Here is a 25,686-nt window from a genome sequence, read left to right on the forward strand (position 1 = left end):
ATGGCAGCAAGCTTTACCCCTGGGAGGCACTTGGGCTCTGTGATGCCAGCCCCATGGCAGCAATGGGGTTCAGAGCTTTACCCACATAGCTCCCAGCCCCACGATGCCACCTTGGCTCAGGGCTTCAATACTGCAGCTCCCAGCTGCCACCCCACGACACCACCAGGGCTCAGTGTTGCAGTTCCCGGCTTCAGCCCTGCAATGGCACCGGGGTTCAGGGTTGCAGCTACTAGCAGCACCAGGGCTCAAGGATTCAGCCCCACAGCTCATGACTACAGCCCAAGGCTGCAGCAGGGTTCAGGGCTTCAGCCCCATTGCAGCACAGGGGCTCGGGGATTCAGCTCTACAGTTCCCGGTTTCAACCCCGCAGGTACACTGGGGCTTGGGCTTCAACCCCTCAGCTCCTGGCTACTGTCATTAATTGTCTGATCCCCTCAGTTTCCCACTACTGTGAAAATTTAAATTGATAAAAATAGAAAATGCTTAAAAAGTCAGACATTCTCCATCAAAATTATAAAACAAAAAAATCAAATTCTGCCAAGCCTATAAATAGTACATAGTAAATTCATTATCTCACCCAGAGAAAAAAAGAGTTGTTTAACCACTGGCAATACTCAGTTCCCTAAATCACTATGTACTTTGCATTACCAATTAAGACTGTCTGAAGAAAAAGAGTAATTATTCAGGGTATCTAAACTTCTCATTTTATCAGTACAGCAGATACAAAACATTCTTAGGTCCTAAACCTGTTAACAAAATATGCTTAAAATATTCATGTATCAAACAACCTGGAAGTGTCAAAGGGCCCAACCTAGCAATCAGTGACTGAAAATAGAAGCCTGGGGACAGTCAACTGTAGAGGTGAACAAAGGAATATGCACAAATATTCCAGGTTTGTCCTTTTTAAAAAAACCCCACTAATTCACTGATGCAAAGCCCTATTGTAAAATTTGTTGCAATAGTGCAAAATAAGTTACTTGCACTGTAAGCACTTAGAGCTATGTGCGGGAATTGACTGGCACAACTATTCTGGAATAGGTATTCCACAATGGAAAAATTTATGTCTTAACTGAAAATTTCTGTTCTTACAGTAATGAGGACTACAAATAAATGACAGAGTCTCTGCTCTCCATGCAGTGTTGGAGGTAGACCAAACCTATCAATTGGTGGCAGGCGAGGTGTGGCTCCAACTCTGAGAAATCACCAGTTGAGATACTTCCACAGCCTAGGAAAACCAACTACTCCATGTAAGAATAATTAAGCATTAAGACTAAGCAGAACAATCTTCCTGCATAGAAAGAAAATAAATGAGCAACCAACTGAATGTAATATAAAGTATCTTTATCCAATTAACTACCCATGCAGAGTGGCTTAGATCTATGGACCTCATTATTTGAAGAAAGGACATTTTTAGGTAAGACAGAAATAAATTTTCCAGTTCTTACCTGTAACAAGGGTCACAGACCCACAACATTGGGATTTTCAAAGTAGTGTCCACTGGAGAAGGGGAGAGGAGGGACACTATATACAGTTATGTACAGATGTGGAAGGGAATAACCTCTTCCTAGTAGTTACTGGGATATTACAGCTTGGAGCATCCATTTACCAAAGGCAGCATAAGGTGATGCCTGAACAGCCAACCTGTATAATTTTGAAAAAGGTATGAACACATGACAAAGAAGCAGATTTACAGATGAGCCTTCTGGCAACACAGTTTTGCTTATGGTCTAACTGTTCATGAAGTGCCACAGTTCTACAGAGTGAGTTCTGATATTGGAAGGAGGAGTTATGCTTTTTTACTTGTACGTTTGATATTTTAACCATCTGGAAATGGAGAATTCCAAAGCCTTCTTTCCCTGACACCAGATAAAGTATCTCTTCTTCTCAATGAGCTGTAAGGTGAACATATACTTGGAGAGCTCATTGAAAGTATGCCACTATTTCTCTTTTAGGTGCAATAGAGCTGGGCAAAAGGATGGAAAGACAATTTCCTATACTTTGTGGAGCACGGAGTTAGACGTTGGTATGAAGACCAGGTCAAGTCAGAATACCACTTTTTCTTTATGGAAGTTGCAGAACTGAGATTCTAGGAAAGAAGCACCTAACTCAACACAAATGCAAACTAACACGATTGCTATCAAAAAGGTCACCTTAATGGTTCAGAAGTAATGAGACACCATGAGTGGTTCAAATGGAGAGCCTGTAATGGCACTGAGAATCAGATAAGTTCATTTAAAAACTCTGTGCACTTTGGGAGAATGTAGAAAAGATGCTGCTTTAAAAGAAAGCCACAACACTGGACATTTGTATAACATGAAATCTGCCTCTTGCCTGCTACTCTAGAGAATCTGAACTGCCAGGCCTAGTCAAAATCCATTTAAGAAATTCAAGAATTTGTACCAGCAATGCAGATATGAGGTGAGACACTTATCCTGGTATCAGTGGGAAAACCTCAAGCAGGCCCTTGAATATAGAGGAGTTAAGATTTATTTTTGGGAGCTAAAATTGTGGATATTAGCACTCTGAATATTCTTGTTGGCTTACGAAGCTCTCTTCAAGAGCCACGTACCCCTTCTCGCACCCCAATCTCAAATTTTGTGAGCATTCATGGCCTACCATACAATTTCTATTCCCTGATGTGGCCACTATTGCCTCATCTGGGAAGGAAGAAGCAGCATCCCCATGGGTACAGGTTCCTCCTGACCTTTCAATTCGTGGGGTTGCTCCCCCAAGTGATGCCGTCTGCGTGGTGCTGGGTTGGGCATCGGGCTCCAATTCTTTTGGAGGGTCCCTTACTATCGAGGAAGATGGGGGCCCCGACCCATCTGAGGCAACAGACAGGGACCTGGAGCTTGACGCCAGGCTTGATGGTATGCCCAGGGGGTCCAGAATGGCCATTACATGGGAGCCTGCCATTGAGGAGGGCAGGGCACCATAGGGACCTGGTGGGTCCCCTCTCACTGAGAACAATGCCGGCTCCACCTGGTGATATACGACTCTGGCACCAAGAACGAGTCCGACCTTGAGGACCACGGGGGTGCCGGGCAGGAGGAGAGGACGACTGCAGAGAGGGGAATCATTGTCAAAACATGGCCAGTTTGCCCTTAGAGAGAACTGGCCCTTTGTGCAGTTCCAGTGCCAGAGACTGCTGGGCCGTCATCTCTATAAGGTCCCTTGTGGCATCAAATGTGTCCTGGGTAGATGGCATATCCAACTCCCCCATCTGGCTCTCCCACACTCAGGGAGTCCAACTGAACCAGATTTGATGGTTCCACCCCTGCGGCCAGAGTCAATGGTGCCAGTTTCACCTGAGCAGGAGCTGAGTGTCCTGGCATGACACACACACTGCAAGCCCAATCACGCTCCACTGCTCTACCTGTTGATGAATGCCCCACTCTTGGCTCTTCTTTGCTTCTTATGCACCGGTGCTGCGAGGCCGCTGAAGTTGTCTTCAGTGCCGGAAAGTGGTGGTGCCACAACTCCCTGGATGCCAGGTCCTTTGCCGGCACTGCAGTCTTCCTTACTGAGGCTGGTGTGCTCCATGCCAAAGTGCAGGGTTTTGGCACTGACACGGGCTGTGCAGGCTTCTGACAGGATCCACAGGGTTTAAAGCCTTGAGACCGGGGCATGGCCCAGTCCCTGAAGGGAAGAGTGTGTGAGGTAGGGAGGTACCCCCCCAAAAAGACTTAATTACTAAGTAACTACACTAAAAACTAACAATACTACACTAATAAAACTATTTACAAAACAAAGAAAGGGAATGCTAGGGAATATCTTACCTGAGGCAAGAGAGAAAGGAACTAAAGAGAAGGCGGGTTTGTCAGGGACTATATACACCACCATAAAATGCGTCACTCTAGGGGCTCCACAGCCAACCCAACAGGTACAGCTAGGGGAAAACCCTTCTGACAACTTTGCATGTGGCACGTGCATACCTACTTGGAACTGACATGAGCAATCACTTGAAGAGCTTCATGTTTCAAGTAGGAGGCAAAAAGATCTACTGCTGGGGACCAAATTCCTTTACCAGTAGATGAAAATACCTCTGGGTATAGTCCCCATTATAGAACATCTTACTCAGACCTCAGTGGTTCAGGAGCCAAATTAGCAATCAACATTACCCCACCCCCCCAAAAAAAAAAGCCACAGTAGTGTGAATTCATTGTTTCATTTACTTTTTTTATATCAGGATGTTTTTACTAAGTTCTTAATCAGCTGTGGAATATTTGGTCAGTCATTTTACCATATACACACACGTGCTCGCACGTATTCTACAATTGGTTAATAACATAGTAAAAGCACCCTGATTTAATTATTAACCAAATCACACAAAGAGCTGCAGGAGACATATTAAAAAGTCTCCTGAGTCTCATTTGAGTATCACTTATCTAACTTACATCAGCTGAACCAGTTGGCCATAGCATTAGTTTTTTCTTAGATGTGAAAGGAGCAAATTGAATGCTTATTTTCCTCTGCCCAAATCATCAGCACATGAAGGATAGTCCAGAAAAGGGCCATACTGGATTGTCCTGAGCTCTCACCAGCGTATATTGTGCTTGCTCTCTATTTGGAACAGATCCCCTGGACGTTCTTTGATTCTGTGTGAACACCTCCATCCTTCCTGGATTGCATCTGCAATGACAACTGTCCTTACTAGTTCTCTTATTGGAGAGCCTGGCTTGAAGCTGCTTGAACACATCTGCCACATGAGTGACCTTAGAATCTTCCTAGGGAAAGATACCTTCACTGAAGGCAAGATATGCAATAGTTCAGGGAGGTACAAAGAGCACAGTAGTGGCCTCATGTGAGAACAGGGCCACAAAGAATATCCACAGAGGAGACCACTAATCCCAACAGAGACAGAAGCATATGAATGGGCATTTCCCTTGAGAGGTTGACTGTTTTAATAACATCCCTCAGTTTCTCCTGTCTTTCCTGCAATACGGAACACTGTAGACAGTTTGTCTCCACACAGAGATCGGGAATCTGCTTAGATCAGTAGTTTTTAAACTTTTTTTCTGGTAACCCAGTTGAAGAAAATTGTTGATGCCCATGACCCAACAAAGCTGTAGGTGAGGGGTTTGGGAGGGACTCAGGGCTTGGGCAGAAGGTTAGGGTACATGGGTGAGGGCGGTGGGGGCAGCATGGTGAGGGCGTGTCACGGTATAGCAGGGTGTTCTGGGCTGGGGCAGGGATGCAGGAGGGGGTCAGGGCCTCTGGGCTGGGGATGCAGACTCTGGGGTGGGGCTGGGGATGAGGTGTTTGGGATGCAGGAAGGGGCTCAGGGCTGGGGCACGGGCATACCTCTGGCAGCTCCCAGTCGGCAGCGCAGCCGGTGTGCAGAGGCAGGCTTCCCACCTGTCCTGACACCGTGGACTGCACTGCGCCCTGGAAGTGGCCATCAGCAAGTCCGGCTCCTAGATGGAGGCGCACAAGCAGCTCCACATAGTTCTTGCCCACAGGCTCCCCATCCCCATCCCTGCTCCCATTGGCTGGTTCCCGGAGATGGGAGCACGGAGCTGGACCTGCTGGACACTTCCAGGGGCGCAGCAGGGTGTGGGAACAGGTAGGGACTAGCCTGCCTTAGCTCTACAGCACCGCCGACGGGACTTTTAATGGCCCGGTTGGCGGTGCTGACCAGAGCCGTCGCAACCCAGAATTTGAAAACCACTGGCTTAGATTATATTAAACTGATTTTCACAGACCTGTGACTTTGCAGCATCCTTTTAAGCTGGGTAACATGTATGACTTACTCTGGATGAGGCTTTGGATAAGAGGGTCACATAGAAAAGGGTAGACAGATGCCCTCATGTCTGAGGGCTGCTATTAAACACTACCAAAACTTTTGTAAACACTTAGCAGTCCTGTTGCTAAACCAAAGGGCCTGAAATGGTACTGTTGTGCTCCCAGAGCAAAGCTTAGAAAGCATCTGTGAGATTGATGAACTGGGATATGGAGATAGGCATCCTTCAAGTCTACTGATGTGATACAGTCCCTTTCACTGACAGCAGCTAGTGTGAATTTTAAGGTCTCCATCTTGAGTTTTGATTTCTTCATGAATCTGTTGGGATATTTGCAGCAGAGAACTACTCTATAACCTTCTGATTTTTTTTTCTACGACCTATATGGAGTAAAGGCCTTGTTTCCTCTGTGGAATGGGACAGGATCTATTGTTCCTATTCTCAGAAGATCTAGGATGGCCGTCTGCATGCCTTGATTTCTCCTCTTCCTCAGAGAGGCCTTCCCCCACCCCTTTCTTTAAATTTCGCTCTGCAGCAGAGAAGTGACAGTCTGCCTGCCTGCAGCTCAAGAGGCAGATGATACTTGTATTGGCAGTTTCTCAGAACTGGGGCCAACCTCTCCTGCTACTAATTGACAAGTTTGGTTTGCCTTAAAAGCTGCATAGAGCAGAAACTCAACATCGTGGATCTGTGGACCTCATTACAAACAAAAGCTATTCCAAAATAACTTCCCTATATGAGCACACTATTCAGAAATTTTTAAAAAGTTACTTTATTCCAGAATACTTAATTTTGAGTAATTATTTCAAAATAAAATCACTTATTCGAGAACACAGTGTCTACATGGGGGTTACTTTAGAATAGATAAATTATATCATCGCAGCTATAGAGGAATGGGCCATCTGAAATTACTGTGCTTGTCAACTTCTACCTGTATAGACAAAATCTTAGTATCATACTGGTGAAGTCACTTATGTTAGAGCAGCACATCTACACTAGGGGTTTGTTCTGGTGTTAACTGCGTATGTGCAAAACATCCCAGCTTAGACAAGACTTCAGTATGAAGTCACTAACATAATACCAGAGTTTAATTTCTTTATGGATGTACAAAAGCAGTAAGGTAACAGGGATAAAAGTAAACTTGGACAGTGTGGACCACTTAGAGTTTGTATCTGTCAAAGTGCATAAGGTTTAGAAAAAGAAAAGCATGGCAGTGACTGGTTACTGCATTCCCACATGGTGGGAAGCTTAATTCTTGCTAAATTCTTAAAGAACTGCATACAATTTGTGTCAAAACTAGTTTTACGTGTTGTCAAAACTGGTTTTATTAGAGATCTAAGCAATTAGTAACTTGCCTGCAACAGGAAAATTTAACTACAGTTTACCATATGTTGCATTACTCGTTTCACCACTAGAAAACATGCACAGACAGAAAAGATTTATGAATCACTAACTTTCCCTAGGGACAAATGAAGACCTCCTTGCCTCAGTTTTTTCTTCCAGATTGCAGAAATATTCTTTGGGAAGAACTGATGCTATGTTGCTCTTGGAGAATGTCGCTCTATTAAAACTTCTGTAAACACTCACTGTCCCACAGTTAAACTAAAGGGCCTGTACTGGTAATGTTGTGCTCCCAGAGCAAAGTTTAGAAAGCATCTGTGAGACTGCTGAACTGGGATATGGAAATAGGCATCCTTCAAGTCTATTGATGTCAGGCAGTCCAACTTTTAGTTGTGGCAGTGCTTCCCAATCACCTTATTACATTTCTTCGGTAAGAAACAACTCTTGGGCCTGGTCTACATGGGGGAAGGGGGAGGAGAATAGCATATCTGAAGTCGATGTATCTTAGATTGACCTACCTCCCGGCGTGGGATCGATGGCCACGGCTCCCCAGTCAACTCCGCTTATGCCTCTCACCCTGGTGGAGTTCCAGAGTTGATGGGGAGCACGTTCGGGGATCGATTTATCGCGTTTAGATGAGACACGATAAATCAATCTCTGATAGATCGATCACTACCGGCCGATCCAGCGGGTAGCGTGGACGTACCCTTGGTATCACTGGGATTCCAGGCACTACAAGGCAGAACAATAATGAGAGCGTTACTATGACAGACCAGACCTATGCAGTTGCTGGCGTTTTAACCTCTGGCTTGTATAGACCTGCTCTGATCAGTGACATGATAGGACGCTTAAAATATTGCATCTATACTACGGCTACCACTAGTGGGAAGTTGTAAGAAAATATGTCTTAGTGCAGCCTTTGGAACCAATTTCTTACCATCCTGTTAGAACATGCAACCAGTATTAAGGCATCATAAATAGCAGCAAACTTCAAAAAACAAATGTGCAATCTATCCCTCCACTCACAATCAGCAACTATTTATGGTTACCGATAATGCTCTTACTTTTTTGTCCCATCCAAATCTCTCCAACATCAATGAAAAAATAATCTTCTGGATTTTAGACCCTTAAAAGATGATCTGGAAAGGGAAGGGACTTGTGTCATTTTATGTTTATTTGATGTATAAAGAAAGGCCTGACATTTTTTATAATTTAGTCACAAAATTCCTGCATAAAGGTGACCTCCAAGTAAAAAAAATGGGTTTCTTCTCCCCTCTAGCTTCTTTGACGCATAAAGAAGGGCTGAAAGGATTTTTTGTTTTGTTATTTAAAGTGGTTTCTTTTGTGCTTTTTATCATTAGGAATTTAGGTCCTGTTGGGCTTTCATGATTTAAGAACTAGCAAAATGCTAATATCACAAAAGTAAAAAGAGTGAAAGTTGAGCAACTGACTAAGGCATTTTCAATGAGACTGCTTAAAAGCATGTTTTGTTTGTTAGCACAATGGTAAAGTAACATTTTGGAGAAATGGTATCTTTAATGAAGACCCAACATCTTCAGTACTTTAATTAAAGCATTAGAGCTCGTAAAGAAATGTTCCAGAGACCTCTAACTGGTCTTCCAACATAACCAAGGAAGAACAAGCTTGACTGTTGTATTTTTCCTTTCAAATATCACTACATAAAAAAATTAAAATACATTAAAAATTCAGACTACCTTTATGCATTTTAAAGCAGAACAATAGCACAAGCCCAACTTAAAATTCTTTGTAGATTGCCTGTAATAAGAAAAAAAATCTCTTTGGTTTAGAATATTTTTAACTTGAACAAAACCTATCAGTATTGCCAGTCCATATGAGCATATAAAATCAGTGATTTGAGGACTTTGTTGATGTTACATTAAAACTAGACTTAATATTTCTGTTTGTATTTCACAAAAATAAATGTTTTGGGTAACAAGGTAAGAAGTAGATTCCAGAAGACTAACACTAATAAATTATGCATAAAATAATTTTTAAAAAATCTATAGCAGAATTAGATATTACTGTAAGCGTCTTAAAAATTAGTGTGTTAACAGTTATGCCATTCTTTTTAAAATTCAGTATCAACTTAACTTTTCCTGTCTTTTAAGGAAAAATAACCATGTATTTAAACTGAACTCGTAAGGAGCTAGGAGAGGGATGTTCTGTTTACACCTTCATTTACTGCTAAGTTGACAGCAAGGTAAATAATTTGTTCAAAATTCGTAACTCTTAATGGAAACTTGCCAGTTAGCTCCTAAATTTTTACTTCTGAGATGCCATCAGAATTTGTAACCAACAGAAAATAAAATACACTTATCACTACGTAACAGCTGGGGAAAAAAAAATCTCTCTACCAAACTGGAAGATTCACTTGCCTAAATATATTTTAGCAAATGGAAACATTTTAACAAACTTTTATTTGCCCAGCTCCAAAGAATGTGTACACTTACTTTTGCAAGATCAAGAAAGATTACTTGTTTTTACTTTGCCTACAGTATCAAAGTATGAAAAAATTAAAACCCACACTATCAAATAAACTCAGAACTACTTAGATCTGCTTGCGTGTGCACAAAGTTCTTTCTTGTGAACATGTCTACAAATGCAACTTGTTTCTATAAGCAAGTAGAGAGGAAATAATCAAAAATCCCATCAAGCGTTCACATCTCTGATTATCTACAAGTTCTACCATGCTTCCACACTGCACTGTGTTCATGAAGCACATGATTTCAACAAGGATCAAATTATTTTAATGCAATAGTGGTTTCAACAGAAGAGAAACACATTCCTCATGAAAGAGTCATGCTGATACCACAACAGGTTCAATTAAATCGCATAAAACTTAAAATCATTAAGAATACTTTAGAAATCATTTGTCAAGTGAAGCACACTGTTTTAATCCTTTAACATTCCCAGAAACAATTCCAGCTGTGATATTACATTAAAAATATCAGGGTGTTTCAATCAAGTTAGATTTCTGAAGATTTAAAAGCATTTGCTCAGATTTATAAAATAGTTTAGTAGTTGCTTTTCAGAGCCCTCTTACATATTGCATCCTTTTTTTCTCTTGTGAACAAGGCCGTTACTAATGTAGGTGGTAGAAATAAAATGGCTGGATCATTAAATCCCAATCCCCCCATGCTCTGACTCAGATTCAAGAACAAATCCAAGACAAGTGATTCAAAAGCAGGTGAATAGAAACCTTAAATTTGTATCACACAATGTGAATGTGAGATACAATTAGTCCTGCATAATAACGGTTTAAGAAAGCCTTTTCTGACCATTTCAGTTGCTTTTCTTTTACTAGAAATTAGAGCAAAGTTATCTTTTCTAATTTAAGAGGAATACCAGTCTCTTCTCTCTTGTAAATAAAAGTAGCACAGCTGACACGCATGCAAAATACAAAGAAGGGATGGGGGAGAGAAGAGAGACACACATCCAGTGCCCTGATAGCCAGTTAGCTTAGCACTGGGAACACTACTTTGTTTTTATATCCGACTTCTGTGAAAATTGACTTATGACCTTTCAATGATTGAAATTAAAATAATTTGCTGTTCTCTTACCACTTTATACGAAACTTCATGTCTAAACCTAACTGATATTAAATTTCACTCCCCCCCCCACTTCATCTTCCATAACATTTAAGCAGCACCTCTAAAATGGAAATATTTATAGCGTTTATTGGGCAGAGACCAATCAGCAATACAACAATCCAGTGGATTACCAAATTAAAAAGATAAACCAATATTAAAAAAACATGCAGCAGGAACATTTAAAGTCATTCTAGAAAGCTTAATAACAAAAAAAGATCACAAATGCACATATTTGTATCAGTGTATTAAAGAAATTACATATTTCCTTCAATTAATTATTTTGAGGTCTGCCTGGAAATACACCACAAGTGAAAACTAGAGCTACAAAAAAGGTTACTGCAATAGCAAGCAGTCAAATTATATCAATCACTAACACGATACTAACTCTATAACAATACAGTATCACCAAGTATTATACCAGAAACAGTGAGTCAGTGATGGCACACATGAAGTGACACACACAGTCGGCTTCTGAAAGCTAAGAATACTTCATTCATCTAGCTACATAAACAACTGATTTTGACCATACATATTTGATCCTGAACCCTACTACTACTATGCTGGAATCTAACATCTACAAAGATTAGTTTCATTACTCTCTAGGAACTCCAGAAAATTGGATTAGATGGGTTTAGGTTTATTTATCCTAAAAGACCTGATATCCTTATTGTAATAAATATACAGGCTTTTTCTCAAAAATATACCTGTTTATGTGTTTATGTAGAACTTCCTGTCCTTAAAAAGAGAATGCTTAAAAGTTTTAAAAATAAGTTTCTTAACATTTGAATTTGCTTGAGGGTTTTTGGAATGTAAAGTGTTGACAGCAAGCTACCATTAGAAGGCTTCCCCTCCGGAGTTTTGTCCATTGCCTGGAAAATGAAAGCGAGATATCCTATATTACCTTTGTAATAAGGAAAAAATCAGTTTGTATGACATAGGAATTCGTTAAATATACTTCAGATACCTCATGCCTGAAAAGCTGCAAACAAACATGAAGAGTTTGCCACACAATACAACATGGTACACTTTATGACAGATTTCACAGCTCAAAATACAAGGTTTAAAAAATATCTTTGCAGTCTCCCTTGATATAGCTTCTTTGAGAATGGATCAGATTTTCCTCTTCTGTTCTGTATATTTGTCACAAACACTCCTACTTCAACATATGTAATGTGTGTTATATGGTCAGTTCCTAGCACTACCTTTATTATGTTCTGTGATATACCTGAAGCTACCTATTTTGAGGTATTCCTATTGTTGCACACTAATTTAAAAAATATGCCTGAAAACTCACAAGGAGCTATACAACTAAACAGCAGTAATTGTATATTATATCTATGAAAATATTAAAACCACAGACAAGCACTCTGGATGGCTGCACTTTTCATATAAGTGATTTTGGCAGTAGTCATTTAAATTACTTTACACGCAGTATGCAAGTTTCCTCTAGTAGCAATTCATTTAAAGAGATATATAGTAAAAGGTAAAAAAAATACTGAAGTTATAGTTAAAAATGCTAACCCTTCAAGATATATACACGTACCGACAGCTATCTGAAATAAGTAGCTATTGTTTCAAGTTCAAACCGAGTTCTCAACTTTTAACTTCTAATGTAGATTATATACTCTCTAAGGCACCTCAAATTCTTTATATATCCAAATTCATACAAAGCAAAACTTGATTTTTCCCTCCAAGAAAGCAAAAAAGCCCACCACTTACAGTTATTAGCTGATGAAATGTATACAAACCACAAGAATTACTCACCAGTCTTCAGGGAAATTCATTCTCTACCAGAAGCTTAAAACACAAACAACAAAAACATCACTTGGAAACGATATGAGGCACAGCCCTTTTGTCTTTGAAGCTGCTCCCCAATGAGCACTGCACGGCCCTTACACTACGAAAAAACATCCTCTAGCTGTCAGGGTTCCTAGCCTCACTAGAAAACTGATACCAGAGTGATGTCACACTGCTTCGCTAATGTTATTGCAGCTCCAAATCACTAACTCAGTTCTCTCCAATAAGAAATCGTTACCAATAAGTGTTATGAAACAAGATGTATTGAGCAATAAAAGCTATTTTCAACAAAAACTGAAACCAAGAGTATAGATTTTAAACATTACAGCTTGCAGAGGCAAAATACTGAAGTCCAATTAGATTAAAAAACAGTGTCAAATTATGTTACACAAACAGCAAATCTTTTACTTTACTTTCACTTATGAGACTAGGTTTCTATATGCAGCTTGAATTGCTCATAAAATACTGACTCATTTTGAAATTTCATCCTATACTTAGGGATGCAAAGGAAGAAACTCACTGAATACAGTAACTATGTTTTGTATATTGCCGTAAGCAGTGATTCATATTCCATTTTCCCCACAAAACGAGGCAATAAAGGTCTGAAATTTTTAATCAAAATACACCAACAGATTTTAGACTTTTCTTTAAAAAGAAATCACTCCTGAAAGTACACAGTTTTAAAAGAGATTGAAGATGTCAAATCATTCTAATAACAATTACTATAAAACAAATTATTGCTCTGTAATGGGGTCAGCATCCACCTCTCATGAGCGCTCCCTTTTCTCTGGCAAATAGTGCCTACAAACACAATTGTTTCTCAAGGAGGCACCCACCTCTTGTGGATGTCCCCCTTCCTCTCTGTTAGGTGAGAGCCTGCTTTTCTTTTTTGGATATTACATCAGGGTGGCACCTGCCTCTCGCAGGAGTGCGCACCCCGCCCGGCTGCTAGCTCTCTCAGCCGGTCTTCGGCAGCTCAGCCCTCCGGTGGAGCTGCACAAACTGTTCCACCTTCCAGGGTATGCAGTCAAAGGTTTTTTTTCAGCTTGGGATGGGGACACAGTTCAAAGGCTCCTTGGCCGAGGCATTGCCTTCTTCGACCACCCAGCCAAGGCCCTCTTGGTACCCTCAGCTGGTGTCCTTTTCAGAAACCCTCCCTGGTTCAGTCTGAAACCAGACCAGTAGGGCCCACCACAGTACCTTTGCCTGGTCTGGCCAGGTACTGGGCTCAGCCTGCCCGCATTGATCTTTTCATGTTCCTGCTGCTACTCTATCCAGCCAGCCAGGCACCTGGTCTTTGATAGTCTTCCCTGGGCTCAGTTCTGCCTGATGAGCTCTGCAGTGAGCAGCCCATGGCCCGCAGCTCATCTAGCCAGACAGGCACTCAGTCCTCCCTTGTCAAGCTCCACACAGCAACTGAAAGCTCTGCTCTGCTACTTGCCTTTTATCTGGTGCTTCTGGCCTCTTCTTGGTCACTCCAGAAGTCCCTTTGATTGGCTGCTCTTCTGCAGTCACTCTAGGTTGCCTGGAAGACCTCTTGCTGCTCTATTCTGGGGCAGGATGATGCAGGGCCATGAGGCTTCCACAGCAGGAGGCCTCTGGACCTAGTCCACCCTGCCACAAGCTCTCATACTAACACTGACATCTGCTCTACTCAACTGACCAACATTACACAGAGTATAGCTCCGCCTCTCCCTTTATAGACCTGTCCTGGAGAAAACCGAAAGACCCTTTGTCTGAAATATCCTTGACAACTTTTTCATTTTCAATCAATATGACTACCCTTTCAAGGTAACCTAAATCCTCTACAAGCACTGAACTGAGGCATTAAGGGCTTCGTAATAATTTTGCTATTTTCTCCATAATCAAGTTTCATAACAATTTTAGCCTTTGTTTCAGAGGGAGACCTGACAATGCATGACTGCTTTTTTTCTGCAGCATGAAATAAATGAGATCACAACAGTTAGACTAATTTAATACATCTTTTATTTCTATCTTCCCCTCACCTCCTGGCAAATCACCCCTCTTTAATATATAAAAAACAAAGGAGTGAACTCTTTCTGCTATCACCACTGCCTATGTTACTGGGTGCTGAATGTGAAGAGTGTCCTTTATTCTATTGCTTCTGTGGAAATAATTCCTACTGTCTCACGTTTTTCTACTTTTAAGTAAATACATCTCTTCTTTATGTAAGGATATTCAGTCACTGACAAAGACTAGCTTCCTGTTCCTGAAAAACTTGCCAGTTGAATTAGTTTCCAAAGCTGAAGCAAAACTTTAGCCTAACCATTAGTTCTATATTATAAAAATAAAACATGACAGTTAATGATTAATGCTAAAATGTACCGATCATACCTTAGAGCCATCAATCCCTATTCTTCCAATAGATTTCAAAGATCTCGTTCTGCTGATTCAAGAAGGGTCAGATAATATGAAGAACACATTTCCACATAATAGAAAATAATTATTCTGTTCTTCAGTCAAGCATACATATAGCTCTGACAAGGAAATTTATTAGCATCACGTCATGTCATCAGGGGGATAAAATTCCACAGTACAAAGAGCAATGAGCAACTATAGAAAAGTGTGACATTTTGCATCCATGAGCTACTGACAGGTAAGTTCCACTTTGCTACTCCCAAATAAACTACTACCTGTATCTATCATGTAGTATTTTGTGAAGAACAGAAAACCATACAGTAGTCTTACATATTTTTTCATAGGATGTGTGTATGGGTTTTTGCCCACATTGCTGCTACTGTCTTTAGGAAATGAGTTCACCAAACAAGACTCTTGGTTTTTTATACTTCTGACAGATAAAGTTACCCATATTGATGCAATTTTACCTACTGCTAAAGAGTATACAAACAAAGACCTCATAGAAAAGGTTTATGTGCTTTAAGTATATCTTTAGGGCCCTATGCATGTCCAGTGTGTACCAGATTATGTCATACCAAACAGACAATCAATTTAGGCACAAGAATGAGAGCTACCTTCAAGTTTTTATGAAATACAGAGTCTACTTTGGGAATAAAAATTAGGCTAATTTGAAAAGCCCATTTTATCCACATGAAAAGTACAATACATGCACTGTGGTTGGGGCAAAAATAGCCCTCGGTTTTAAATTTTTAAAAGCAGACACCAGTGTAATTAGGTCACTACTTTGAAGACAGGCAGCAAAAAAGCACCTCTTTCAAAGGTTTTACAGAAGTTACTCAATGGGGTGGGCATCCTATGTACTTAAGGGTAATAAGTGGAAGCGAGCTAATTCTCTCTGCCACTCTGAAGAATCTTTATGAGTTCAGTGGGATTTTGTCAATGTCATTCCTAACATGCTGAAAATGACCTAGTTATGGTCCCTCAGTATATGTATCAATACTTCCATTGGTCAGACCATCTTGAAGCAATTCCAGGATTAGGGTGTGTGACAGAGCTAAGAACTACGTTGTAGTCTTTGCACCAGTATCTGAAGCCTACCCAAACTGATGAACTTTTGGGACCACGAATATTCTCAAAGAAGTAGTCCTATATTAGAAAAAAAAATGTATCAGGCAATATACAAAAGTCTCTTCTGAGGCCTAGTCTACCCAAGAAAATTAAGTCTGCTTAGCTTTATTGCTCATGGGATGTGAAAAATCCACACCCTTGAGCAGCGTACTTAAGATGACTTAATCTTCAGTGTAGACAGCAGTAGGCTGATGGAAGAATTCTTCTGTCAAACTAGCTACCACCTCTCAAGGAGGTGGACTACCTACATCAATGGGAGAGAGAATCCCTCCCATCAGCACAGGTAGTGTCCACACTGAAGTGCCACAAGCTGCACCGCTGTAGCATCTGAAGTGTAGACATACCCTACAAAGCTCACATGGTTGGGTGGAGATACCCCATGTTAACCCACCACGAGCTAGCATGATGGTAAAACACAACAGCCTTTTCAATACAGAGAGTGTTAACTTGTATTTAATGTAATTTTATGTCACTAGTTAATAAATGTTCAAAGACTACCTAATTTGCCAGGATAGATGAAGCCTTGGATTGCTGATTTGCACTTGATGGAATTGCTGAGATTTGTTTCTGAGTATGCTCCCTACCTGTCCTGCTAACTTCCCTTCAGATCCAGAGTAAGGATGACTTCCTGGTCTGGGAAGGTGTGGATACCATAAGGTCCTACTGCAGGAGACGGGGACTCCCTTACAAAGCATCTGATAAGAATAGAAGTGTAAAAGCTTTTTTTTTTGCTTTTTTTTTTTTTAAATGGTCTACCCATCTGCCATAAAGAAATACCTGCATGCTGCAGGAGAGAGCGCTGTCCTAAGAGGGCAGAGAAATAAACAAGCCACCTCACTAACACTACTCCCTCCACCCAAAAATGTTAAATTAACACAGATTATCAAAGTGTTGTGACCACAATAATTTAAGGAAATCAGAAGATGAGTAAGCAGAACTGGTGAACTCTTCTAAAGAAGAAGCCTAGTCCCTGCTGGTATTCTGCCCTAAAACAGCACATAAGCTGGAGATCCACTCTAGAAAATGCCTACTGGCATCCTTGTTGATAACCTTAGCATGGATGGCAAGCACTGAATGGGCACAGAGACATCTTACCCCATGATGAGGCTAGAATGTAGACATTGTCCAGGAAGCTTATACAAATGCTACACATCCCAATTTGCTACTTCTACAGATAAATGCAGGACTTACAGAGCTGTTAAGTACAGTATTACATTATTTTCATAGCAAAGTACATAGAGACAAAAGTAGAAAGATATAGTGAAAGGGAAGAGAAAATGTCATCTGAGGAAAAAGTGAATGAAATTGGGTCCTCCCTTCATCTCTGGTGAAAGTTATAAACCATTTTCAAGTTAAATACATGGAAAAAAATGAGACAAGGAGTAAGATTGCAGGAGGGGATTTTCAAATCTCTGCAGCTAAATCAGTGACTAGCTGGCCATTCATTTTTTATATAACCTATTGCATTTACATTCAACAAGACAAATAGAGAAGCTGCAGACCCCCTCAACACTGATGGTAAATCTAACACTGCAGTCACAGAAAGATAGCTTGCCATCAACTACAGCTGTTGAGCAGGAAACAGAAGGGTATTTGTTTAAGGTTCCTACTTATGACTCCAGAAGCCACAAACTACTCTTCAGAGTAATACAAACATATGAGCTATTTCCCTCCCTTCCTTTTCTAAAGCATCCTTCATGACTTTTAATCCAACCATAAATATGGACTGTGGCGGTCTTTTCAAGAAGCAATCATGAAACTTAATTGATTTTCTAAGTGTTTTATTTCACCACAAAATAGGTTTTCAGGCAAATGCGAATAGCAAAGCCTCTACAGTCTCTTGCTGCTCAGAACCAAGGACAATCGTGAGGCAGGAGACAGAAGTGCCCCCATTACTTCTCCATCACAGGCTTCTGCTCCCCCCAAGCGGTGGAAAAAAAGCTTAATCCATACTCCATGAGGAGATAATGTAATGCAATTATGCATGCTTCACTGTTGCTTATTAAGTATCGTTCTGAAGGAATCACTACTGTTGAACTCCTTTTCAGCAGAATGCATCCTGTTCCTTATATAAAGAAAGTTTGATCCTGCAAAGCCTCTCAGAAAAGCAGTCCAGTTTAAATCAATGTGACTATTCACCTGACATCCAGCCTTTTATCAAATGAATCATAAAAAGGTCAGAGAAAGATCTGTATATTACACAGTGAAATACATCTTTTTCTTTCTAATCTAGTACTGAAACCAGATTTGAATATGATCTACAAGCTCAAATTAGGACTGTCACATTAGGTAAACTTGCAACAATGTGGCCACCACAAGTAGTAGGCTTGGAAATATCAACTGTAGATTTTTGTTTTAAAAACTGATCATCAATAATTAACAGGACAAAGTGCTTATCTTGCAATTTTTCAGATTCAGACATAGGAAATGCTGAAAACCAGTAGACCACTAGTCCACCTTATTTGGCATTCTCTGACAGTGCCTGTGCCAGAAGCTTCAGAAGGATGATTTGAAACTACCATAATGCAGGCTGAGTCAAAACAGTTCAGGGTTTGTTTCTTCAGATAAGAAAATTCAAATCTCTTTTAAAATCAACTATATTTATTGGGTTTATGAAAGACAATATTATGCAAAAATAGTTAGTGGCTTACTATACCTAAAAGGATTGCTAAAAATCACTATATTGTGTATGTGACATTTTTCTTTTCTTGTTTATCTTTGTGACACTCATTATGTGTTGTTTAACTTGATGATGTGACTAATTCATCATTTAGAAAAGCATCAAAAATTAAAAAGCTGAGGATCACTGAGCTCAATCTTTAAAAAGGCCTAGGAACGTGACAGCTGCTCAACTCATCAAGACTAATAGTAATCTAAAAGCATTAAACTTAACTGCGAGAGAATTAACAGTATATTTACACTTGAGACTGTCACAACAGAAGAATAAAGTAAAGCAACAGAAGTTTCCAGTAGCACAAAGTCAGTACCAGTTTTAAAGGGAAAATTTCCTCATCAACAAGCAAAGATCAAAGAGCTGATGAAAGGCATTGGCCAGATTTACCTTTTCTTGCAATTCTTTTGGCATTCTTGTGCCCTATAGAGTGAAAAACCATATGAAAAGCTAGAGTTTTGGATGAATGTGGGATTATTCCAACCAGAAATTCCACATTAATCTTTTCAACAAAATAAACTCTTGGCACAAACCCATATTAATCAAAAATCACAGTGTATGTCAGTTCTAGTTGCTACATTCCATTGATATTCAGTAAGGAGAGCTGCACGACTGGATCAAGTCCATGGCTTGACTGAGTATTCTAGATGAGTATGGTTATATATTAGGTACAGTAACTCCTTGCTTAACGTTGTAGTTATGTTCCTGAAAAATGCAACCTTAAGCGAAACGATGTTAAGTGAATCCAATTTCCCCATAAGAATTAATGTAAAGGGGGGGAGGGTTTCCAGGGAAATTTTTTTCACCAGACAAAAAACTATATATTATATACATATACACACTGTATATGTTTTAAACAAACAATTTAATACTGTTCACAGCTATGATGATTGTGAAGCTTGGTTGGGATGGTGAAGTTAGAGGATGGAAAAGGGTGGGATAATTTCCAGGGAATGCACTAGCCCTCAGTCTGAGCCCTCAAAGGTTAACACATTGTTAATGTACCCTCTCACACTCTACAAGGCAGCAGGAATGGAAGGGGAGAAAGCATAGCAGACAGAGGCAGACACACACCTTATGTGTGTGTGTGAGAGAGAGATGCACACTGCCCCTTTAAGTAAACTGACCCACTCAAGTGCATTGTCTTTTTAAGTAGATCAGGAAGTTGAGACAGCAGCTGCTGCCCCAAGATCTCTGTCTCTCTTCATTGATGTCCCCTCCCTGCTCTATATGGAGAAGGGGTAAATGGGATACAGGAGCACCCCTGTAGGGGTAGGAGGACACCTTGACATTAGCCCGCCCCCCCCGCCCCCTCCCTGCACAGCAAGCAGGAGGCTCGGGGAGCAGCTCCAAGGCAGAGGGCAGGAGCAGCACATGGCAGTGTGGGGAGGGACAGTTGAACTGCCAATTGCTAGCCTGCTGGGTGGCTGCAGCACAGGGAACTTAGGGCAGCAAGGAGCTGATGGGGGGCTGCCAGTCTACCCTGGTTACAACCCCCGACCAGCTAGCTGCAAAGGGCTGCTCTTCCTGCAAGCAGTGGACAAAGCAGGCAGCTGCCAAACGACGTTCGAAGGGAGCATTGCACAACTTTAAACGAGCATGTTTCCTAATTGATCAGCAACGTAACAACGAAACAACGTTAACGGGATGACTTTAAGTGAGGAGTTACTGTACAAGCTGAAGAACAGCACAAAAAAGATTGGCCCAGAGATAAGTGGAACATAAGAGACACGACTTTTTAAAAGATTTTTAACATCTAAGCAAGAATCTTTGTGGATCCACTTTAATTCTCCTCTGCTCCCCACCAACCCCCCGCCCCAGATACATGAAAGGAAGACACTATATTCCCACGTTCAGTACTATTCAATATTTTCATTTATGATTTGGATAATGGAGTGGAGAGTATGCTTTTAAAATTTGCAGATGACACCAAGCTGGGAAGGGTTGCAGAAATCTGGGAGAACAGGATTAGAATTCAAAACAACCTTGCCAAATTGCTCTGAAATCAATAAAACTAAACTCAATGAAATTAAAAAAAAAAAAAAACATGAAGGGCAAATTTCTTCATTTAGAAAGGAAAAATCAAATGCACAACTACAAAATGAGAATAACTTGCCAGGTATCATAGTGAATCACCAACTGAATGAGAGTCAACAATGATGCAGTTACAAAGAAGGTAAATATTTTTCTGGGGTATATTAACAGGGTGTCATATGTAAGACACAGGAGGTAACTGTCCCCCTCTATTCAGCACTGGTGAGGACTCCCTCAGCTGGAGTCAAATGTCAAAGTCTGGGCGCTGCACTTTAGGAAATATATGAACCAACTGGAGAGAGTATCCCGAGGAGATCAACAAAAGGAATAAAGAGTTTAGAAAAAGCAGACTTACGAGGAAACATTAAAAACTAAGCATATTTAGTCCTGGGAAAAGAAAACTGTGGATGTGACAGTCATCTTCAAGTATGTTAAGGGCTGTTACAAAGAACATAGTGATCAACTGCTCTTGTCCTACAGTGGATATGGAGAAGTAGTGGTCTTAATTTGCAGAAAGGGAGATTTAGGTTCAATATTAGGAAAAACTTTCTAACTAAGGGAAGCTAAGCACTGGAATAGGTTTCCAAGGGAGGGTATGGAGTCCCAATCACTGGAAGTTTAAGAACAGATGGGGAAAAACCTGGGTCAGGCATGGTCTAATCTTTCCTTGGTCCTGCCTCTGCACAGGGGACTGGGCTTATAACTTTGAGGTATCTTCCTGCCTTGCATTTCTGTGGTTCTGTGATTGTGCACTCGAATACTAATAATCCAAGTAGCAAGAGTGCTGAATCTTTAACAAAGGTTTCCTTCCTCCAAAATGTTAGTCAATGCAGTTAAGTGCACAAACAAAACAAAAACAAACCCATGTCCTGCTCAACTTCTACACTTGTGATGTGAGCATTATAGTGGTTTCCATTCTTCAGAGTGTCTTCCAGCCTAAACTGGACCTGAATTTACAATGTAAGAAAATTAAGCAGGTTTAAAAAAAACAACAACTATCTTTCAGTTGTCAAAGCAGCAAAGAGGTGACAAAGTTTCAATTTTCCCCCATTACAAATCACCTTTACCGATACATGTAAGGTAATAAATATGTGGTGTCATAAGGTTTCAGGTACTAAATTTTAAATAATGTAAAGTTTTCAATGTGAACTCTGTTCTCAAAGTGCCTTATTTTCCATAAAACAAAGCCTACTTCATACCACAATCTCAAACAATTTATATACTTTCTCTTATCACAAAGGATCTCCAAGCATCACAATGTAGCAGTCATCTCTGAGTTGAGAAAGCAGTAGAACAAGGGGCAGAGAACACTAAAGAGAGGAACACAGAGGCCCACTAAACATGGGCAGGGCTCAAACTGAGCTGGCTTACTGATGTTTGGTGAATTAGTACCTTTCCTTGGGCATGCATGCCAGCTTGAGCTCTAAAAATCCAAGATTTAGTTTAGAACAAAATGTATCTCTAGCTCTTATGGCTGTGAAGAAAACTTTCAAACTATGGTAATAACGTCGGCCTGAGTTAGCCCTCAATTCATTTCAATTAGGTTAACTTCAAAATCAAATGATAATTTAAAGTGTCAACATGACAATCTGCACAGTCTACTTTAAAATCTCATTTTGGCATCAGGGAGAAAACTACCACAATTTTCTTCCCAACTTGACCCTTGGAATCAACAAGACAAAGGAAGAAGGACATACAAGCTCTATCAAGTAGGGCTCAATTCATAAACCCTAGGAGGACATCAGAGCCACAGGAGGGTGAACTAAGCCAATGAGCCCAACAAAACATGTATGATCAAATTTTTAATATCACCATAATATACTACATTTGGAGATACTGTTGTCTTGGTTTCTGGGCTTTGAACAGCACTACTGCCCCCTTCCCTGGGAATCAATTCTGGATACAACATGTTATGACAAGTCAGTAGAATCAGTTTAAAAATGAAAGAACAGAAGGGGACATAAGGTTTGGAGCTTGTGGAGCCTCGTTTAGTTAGAAGCACAGAAAAAGAGGAGGAAAGTCAGGATCAAAATTCAGTACAGTGTATTTAAAAAAGTGTTACCTCTGGAAAAACTTACTCAATTTTACCAAAAATACCACAGAACAAGTCTTGAGGACACCCAAATTTACCTGCAAATTTCAACACAACCATTATCATAAACAAACAATATTACAATGCGTGATATTAAGTACATACAGGAAGTATGAAGAGCTGAGATGGCCTTGTTGGTATTTGTACTGGAAGTCATCACCCTGGCTGCTAAAGGTTACAGTGCAGACTTTCTATGAAGCATACAGTCAAGTACAATTTAACCTATAGTTACTTCCAGGGGAGTGCTTTTTACTAAAAGGTACGAGATTTTTTAAATCTAGAACATAATGATAGAACTATAAGCAGGTGAAAATATAAACGGACTGATTACACTTCAAAAATCAAGACTATATTCAGACATGAACAAATTCAGGCCAACTTGGGGAAGACAAGTCATTTTTCACCAGTACTAGCGCAGAGCTGTCCAACTGTTCAAAACAGTGAAAAAATCAAGACACACCTAAGTCCACTCTGAACAACATAGCTAGATTGTCCAGATAACTACACAGTTGACCAAGTGCATTAGGAGGCTTGATTATTAGTCTCCTTTTGAAACACTAAGTATTTGCCTCTGCCACAAACAGGATGCCGGATTTATTAAATCAATGGTCTAACCCTACAAAGCAATAACTTCCTCATATACTTTTTAAAATCTCTATGTGAGCAATTTAACTGAAATCAAATCAAACTAATTTAATATTGAATCTAAAAACGTCACAAAATACCACATTTGTGGAGACGACACCCACTATCAGACGAACACTGGAGTTCCTCTGAGCAGGGTCTTTTCCTCCGTTTTATACCAAAAACACTGTCAGCGCTCATCATATTGAGTCAACAATGTGATGCTGTTGCAAAAAAGGTAAACATTCTCTGATATATTATTAACTGGCTTGTTGTATGGAAGACAAAGAAACTATTCTGCTCTACTCAGCGCGAGTCCTGCATCCAGTCTCAGGCACCACACTAACAACTTTGAGAGGTCAGAAGAGAAACAAAAAAGATCAGATTTTAAAAACATGACTTATGAGAAATGATTGAAAAACTTACTATTTTTAGTTTAGAGAATTCTTTAAACATGTAAAAGTGTGTCATAAAGGACAAGGATCAATTGTTCTCCACGTCCACCAAGGGGAGGAGAAGAAATCACCTGAATTTTCAACAAGGAAGATTAGTCAGAGACTAGGAAAAGCCTCCTAACTATAACAGACTAACTAGCGAGGTTGTGGGGGACTGGCTCAGGATGCACACTTGCAGCTTCATGCTCCACCTTGGTAGAGGATGGCTGGCTGGGGCACAGTGCGCAGCCTGCAACGGATGCGGGGGGTCCTAGCATGGACAGGAGAGACTGGGGGAGAGAGAAGGAACAGGTCAGTGCAAAACAGCACACGTACATTCTGTCCCCTACATCTTGGTTGCTGGTGGCAGAAAGTTTAGTGCCCAACATTTCTCACTACAAAATAGCAAGACGCGCGTGCGCACACACACACCCCCTGCAAGCCAGACTGAGGAAGGGAAGTGGAAACCTTCCAGCAGCACTCCTGCTACTCCCCCAACCCTGTCTTCCCCACTCCAAAAAATTCCTTCTCCAAACCCTCCACCCAAGCTACCTTCCACGCCAGTGGTTGGCAACCTTTCAGAAGTGGTGCGCTGAGTCTTTATTTATTCACTCTAATTTAAGGTTTCACGTGCCAGTAACACATTTTAAAGTTTTTAGGTCTCTTTCTATAAAAGTCTATAATATATAACTAAACTCTTGTTGTATGTAAAGTAAATAAGGTTTTTTAAATGTTTAAGAAGCTTCATTTAAAATTAAATTAAAAAGCAGAGACCCCCGGACCAGTGGCGAGGACCCGGACAGTGTACCACTGAAAATCAGCTCGTGTGCCACCTTTGGCACGTGTGCCATAGGTTGCCTGCCCCTGCTCTACGCAGGCTCTGTCAGGCCGGACAAGTGGAATGGAGCTATGTGCCCTGGAGCTACGCTGAAGGGCTAGGGCAGGGGTTCTCAAACTGGGGGTCGGGACCCCTCAGGGGATCACGAGGTTATTACATGGGGGATCACGAGCTGTCAGCCTCCACCCCAACCACGCTTTGCCTCCAGCATTTACAATGGTGTTAAATATATAAAAAAGTGTTTTTAATTTATTGGGGGGGGGTCATACTCAGAGGCTAACTATGTGAAAGGGGTCACCAGTACAAAAGTTTGAGAACCACTAGGCTAGGGTCAGGAAGGAACTGGAAAGATATAGTTGGGAGGGGAGATGGGAGATCAATGCTCCTCCCCAGTCTCTGTCCCTGGATATGATGTCACAACTTCACAAAGGTTTCTCTTATGCAGCAGCTATGTTACTGTTACCAAGTGGACAATTCATGGTAGGAAAAGCATTCGGAGGGGAAATATTATTTGTAAGCAGCAGTTGCTCTTGCAAGGTGTTGCTGCAAACAAGCATCTATTGTATTGCATGAATGCCCCTGCATATTACAACATACAATGCTGCTGAATGAGTCTCTTAAATGTGTAATGCAGAGTTCCCTAACCCTATGTGATAATTAAAAACCCAATTGACCAGGAAACCTCTGTAAAATATTGGAAGGAACAGTCACAACTAAGAGCAGGACAAATTCCTCTTCACATAAAGAATAGCAATGGAAAATTACATACTTTTGACACCAGTCTTGCAAAAAACAGACAGACAATTCACAATAAAATCCTGGGGAAATATCATGCTACAACAAAATTTTGTAATTTCTGCTAAAATTATCTCAGAAGGCGGCTTCTGATCTGATTACTGATTTTTCTATGCTATGCAAAGGTTATTTCAGAGTTTTTGATTTTTGGAGTGCTTCACTTTGGGTCACAGGAAGAAAATTAATGACAGCAATTATCAA

At 40.6% G+C, this 25,686-nt stretch overlaps 1 protein-coding gene across 17 annotated transcripts in view; it reads right to left on the bottom strand.

Annotated features, from left to right (window-relative positions):
* The window catches only part of PLEKHA5 (pleckstrin homology domain containing A5), a 289,350-nt gene that overhangs the window by 146,611 nt on the left and 117,053 nt on the right, over positions 1–25,686 (bottom strand). Inside the window, exon 1 of one of the 17 annotated variants that reach the window (XM_030541851.1) lies at positions 12,458–12,545. The exons of 15 other annotated variants lie outside the window; for them this stretch is intronic. In XM_030541851.1, coding sequence (XP_030397711.1) covers positions 12,458–12,477 — 20 coding nt within the window. In that variant the 5' untranslated portion in view covers positions 12,478–12,545. Of the gene's footprint in view, positions 1–11,446; positions 11,563–12,457; positions 12,546–25,686 lie in introns of those variants that run through there. One more of the 17 variants, XM_030541929.1, reaches the window with a different exon arrangement.

Source organism: Gopherus evgoodei, chromosome 1 (genome assembly GCF_007399415.2).
Source record: "Gopherus evgoodei ecotype Sinaloan lineage chromosome 1, rGopEvg1_v1.p, whole genome shotgun sequence".
NCBI classification, from domain to species: domain Eukaryota; kingdom Metazoa; phylum Chordata; order Testudines; family Testudinidae; genus Gopherus; species Gopherus evgoodei.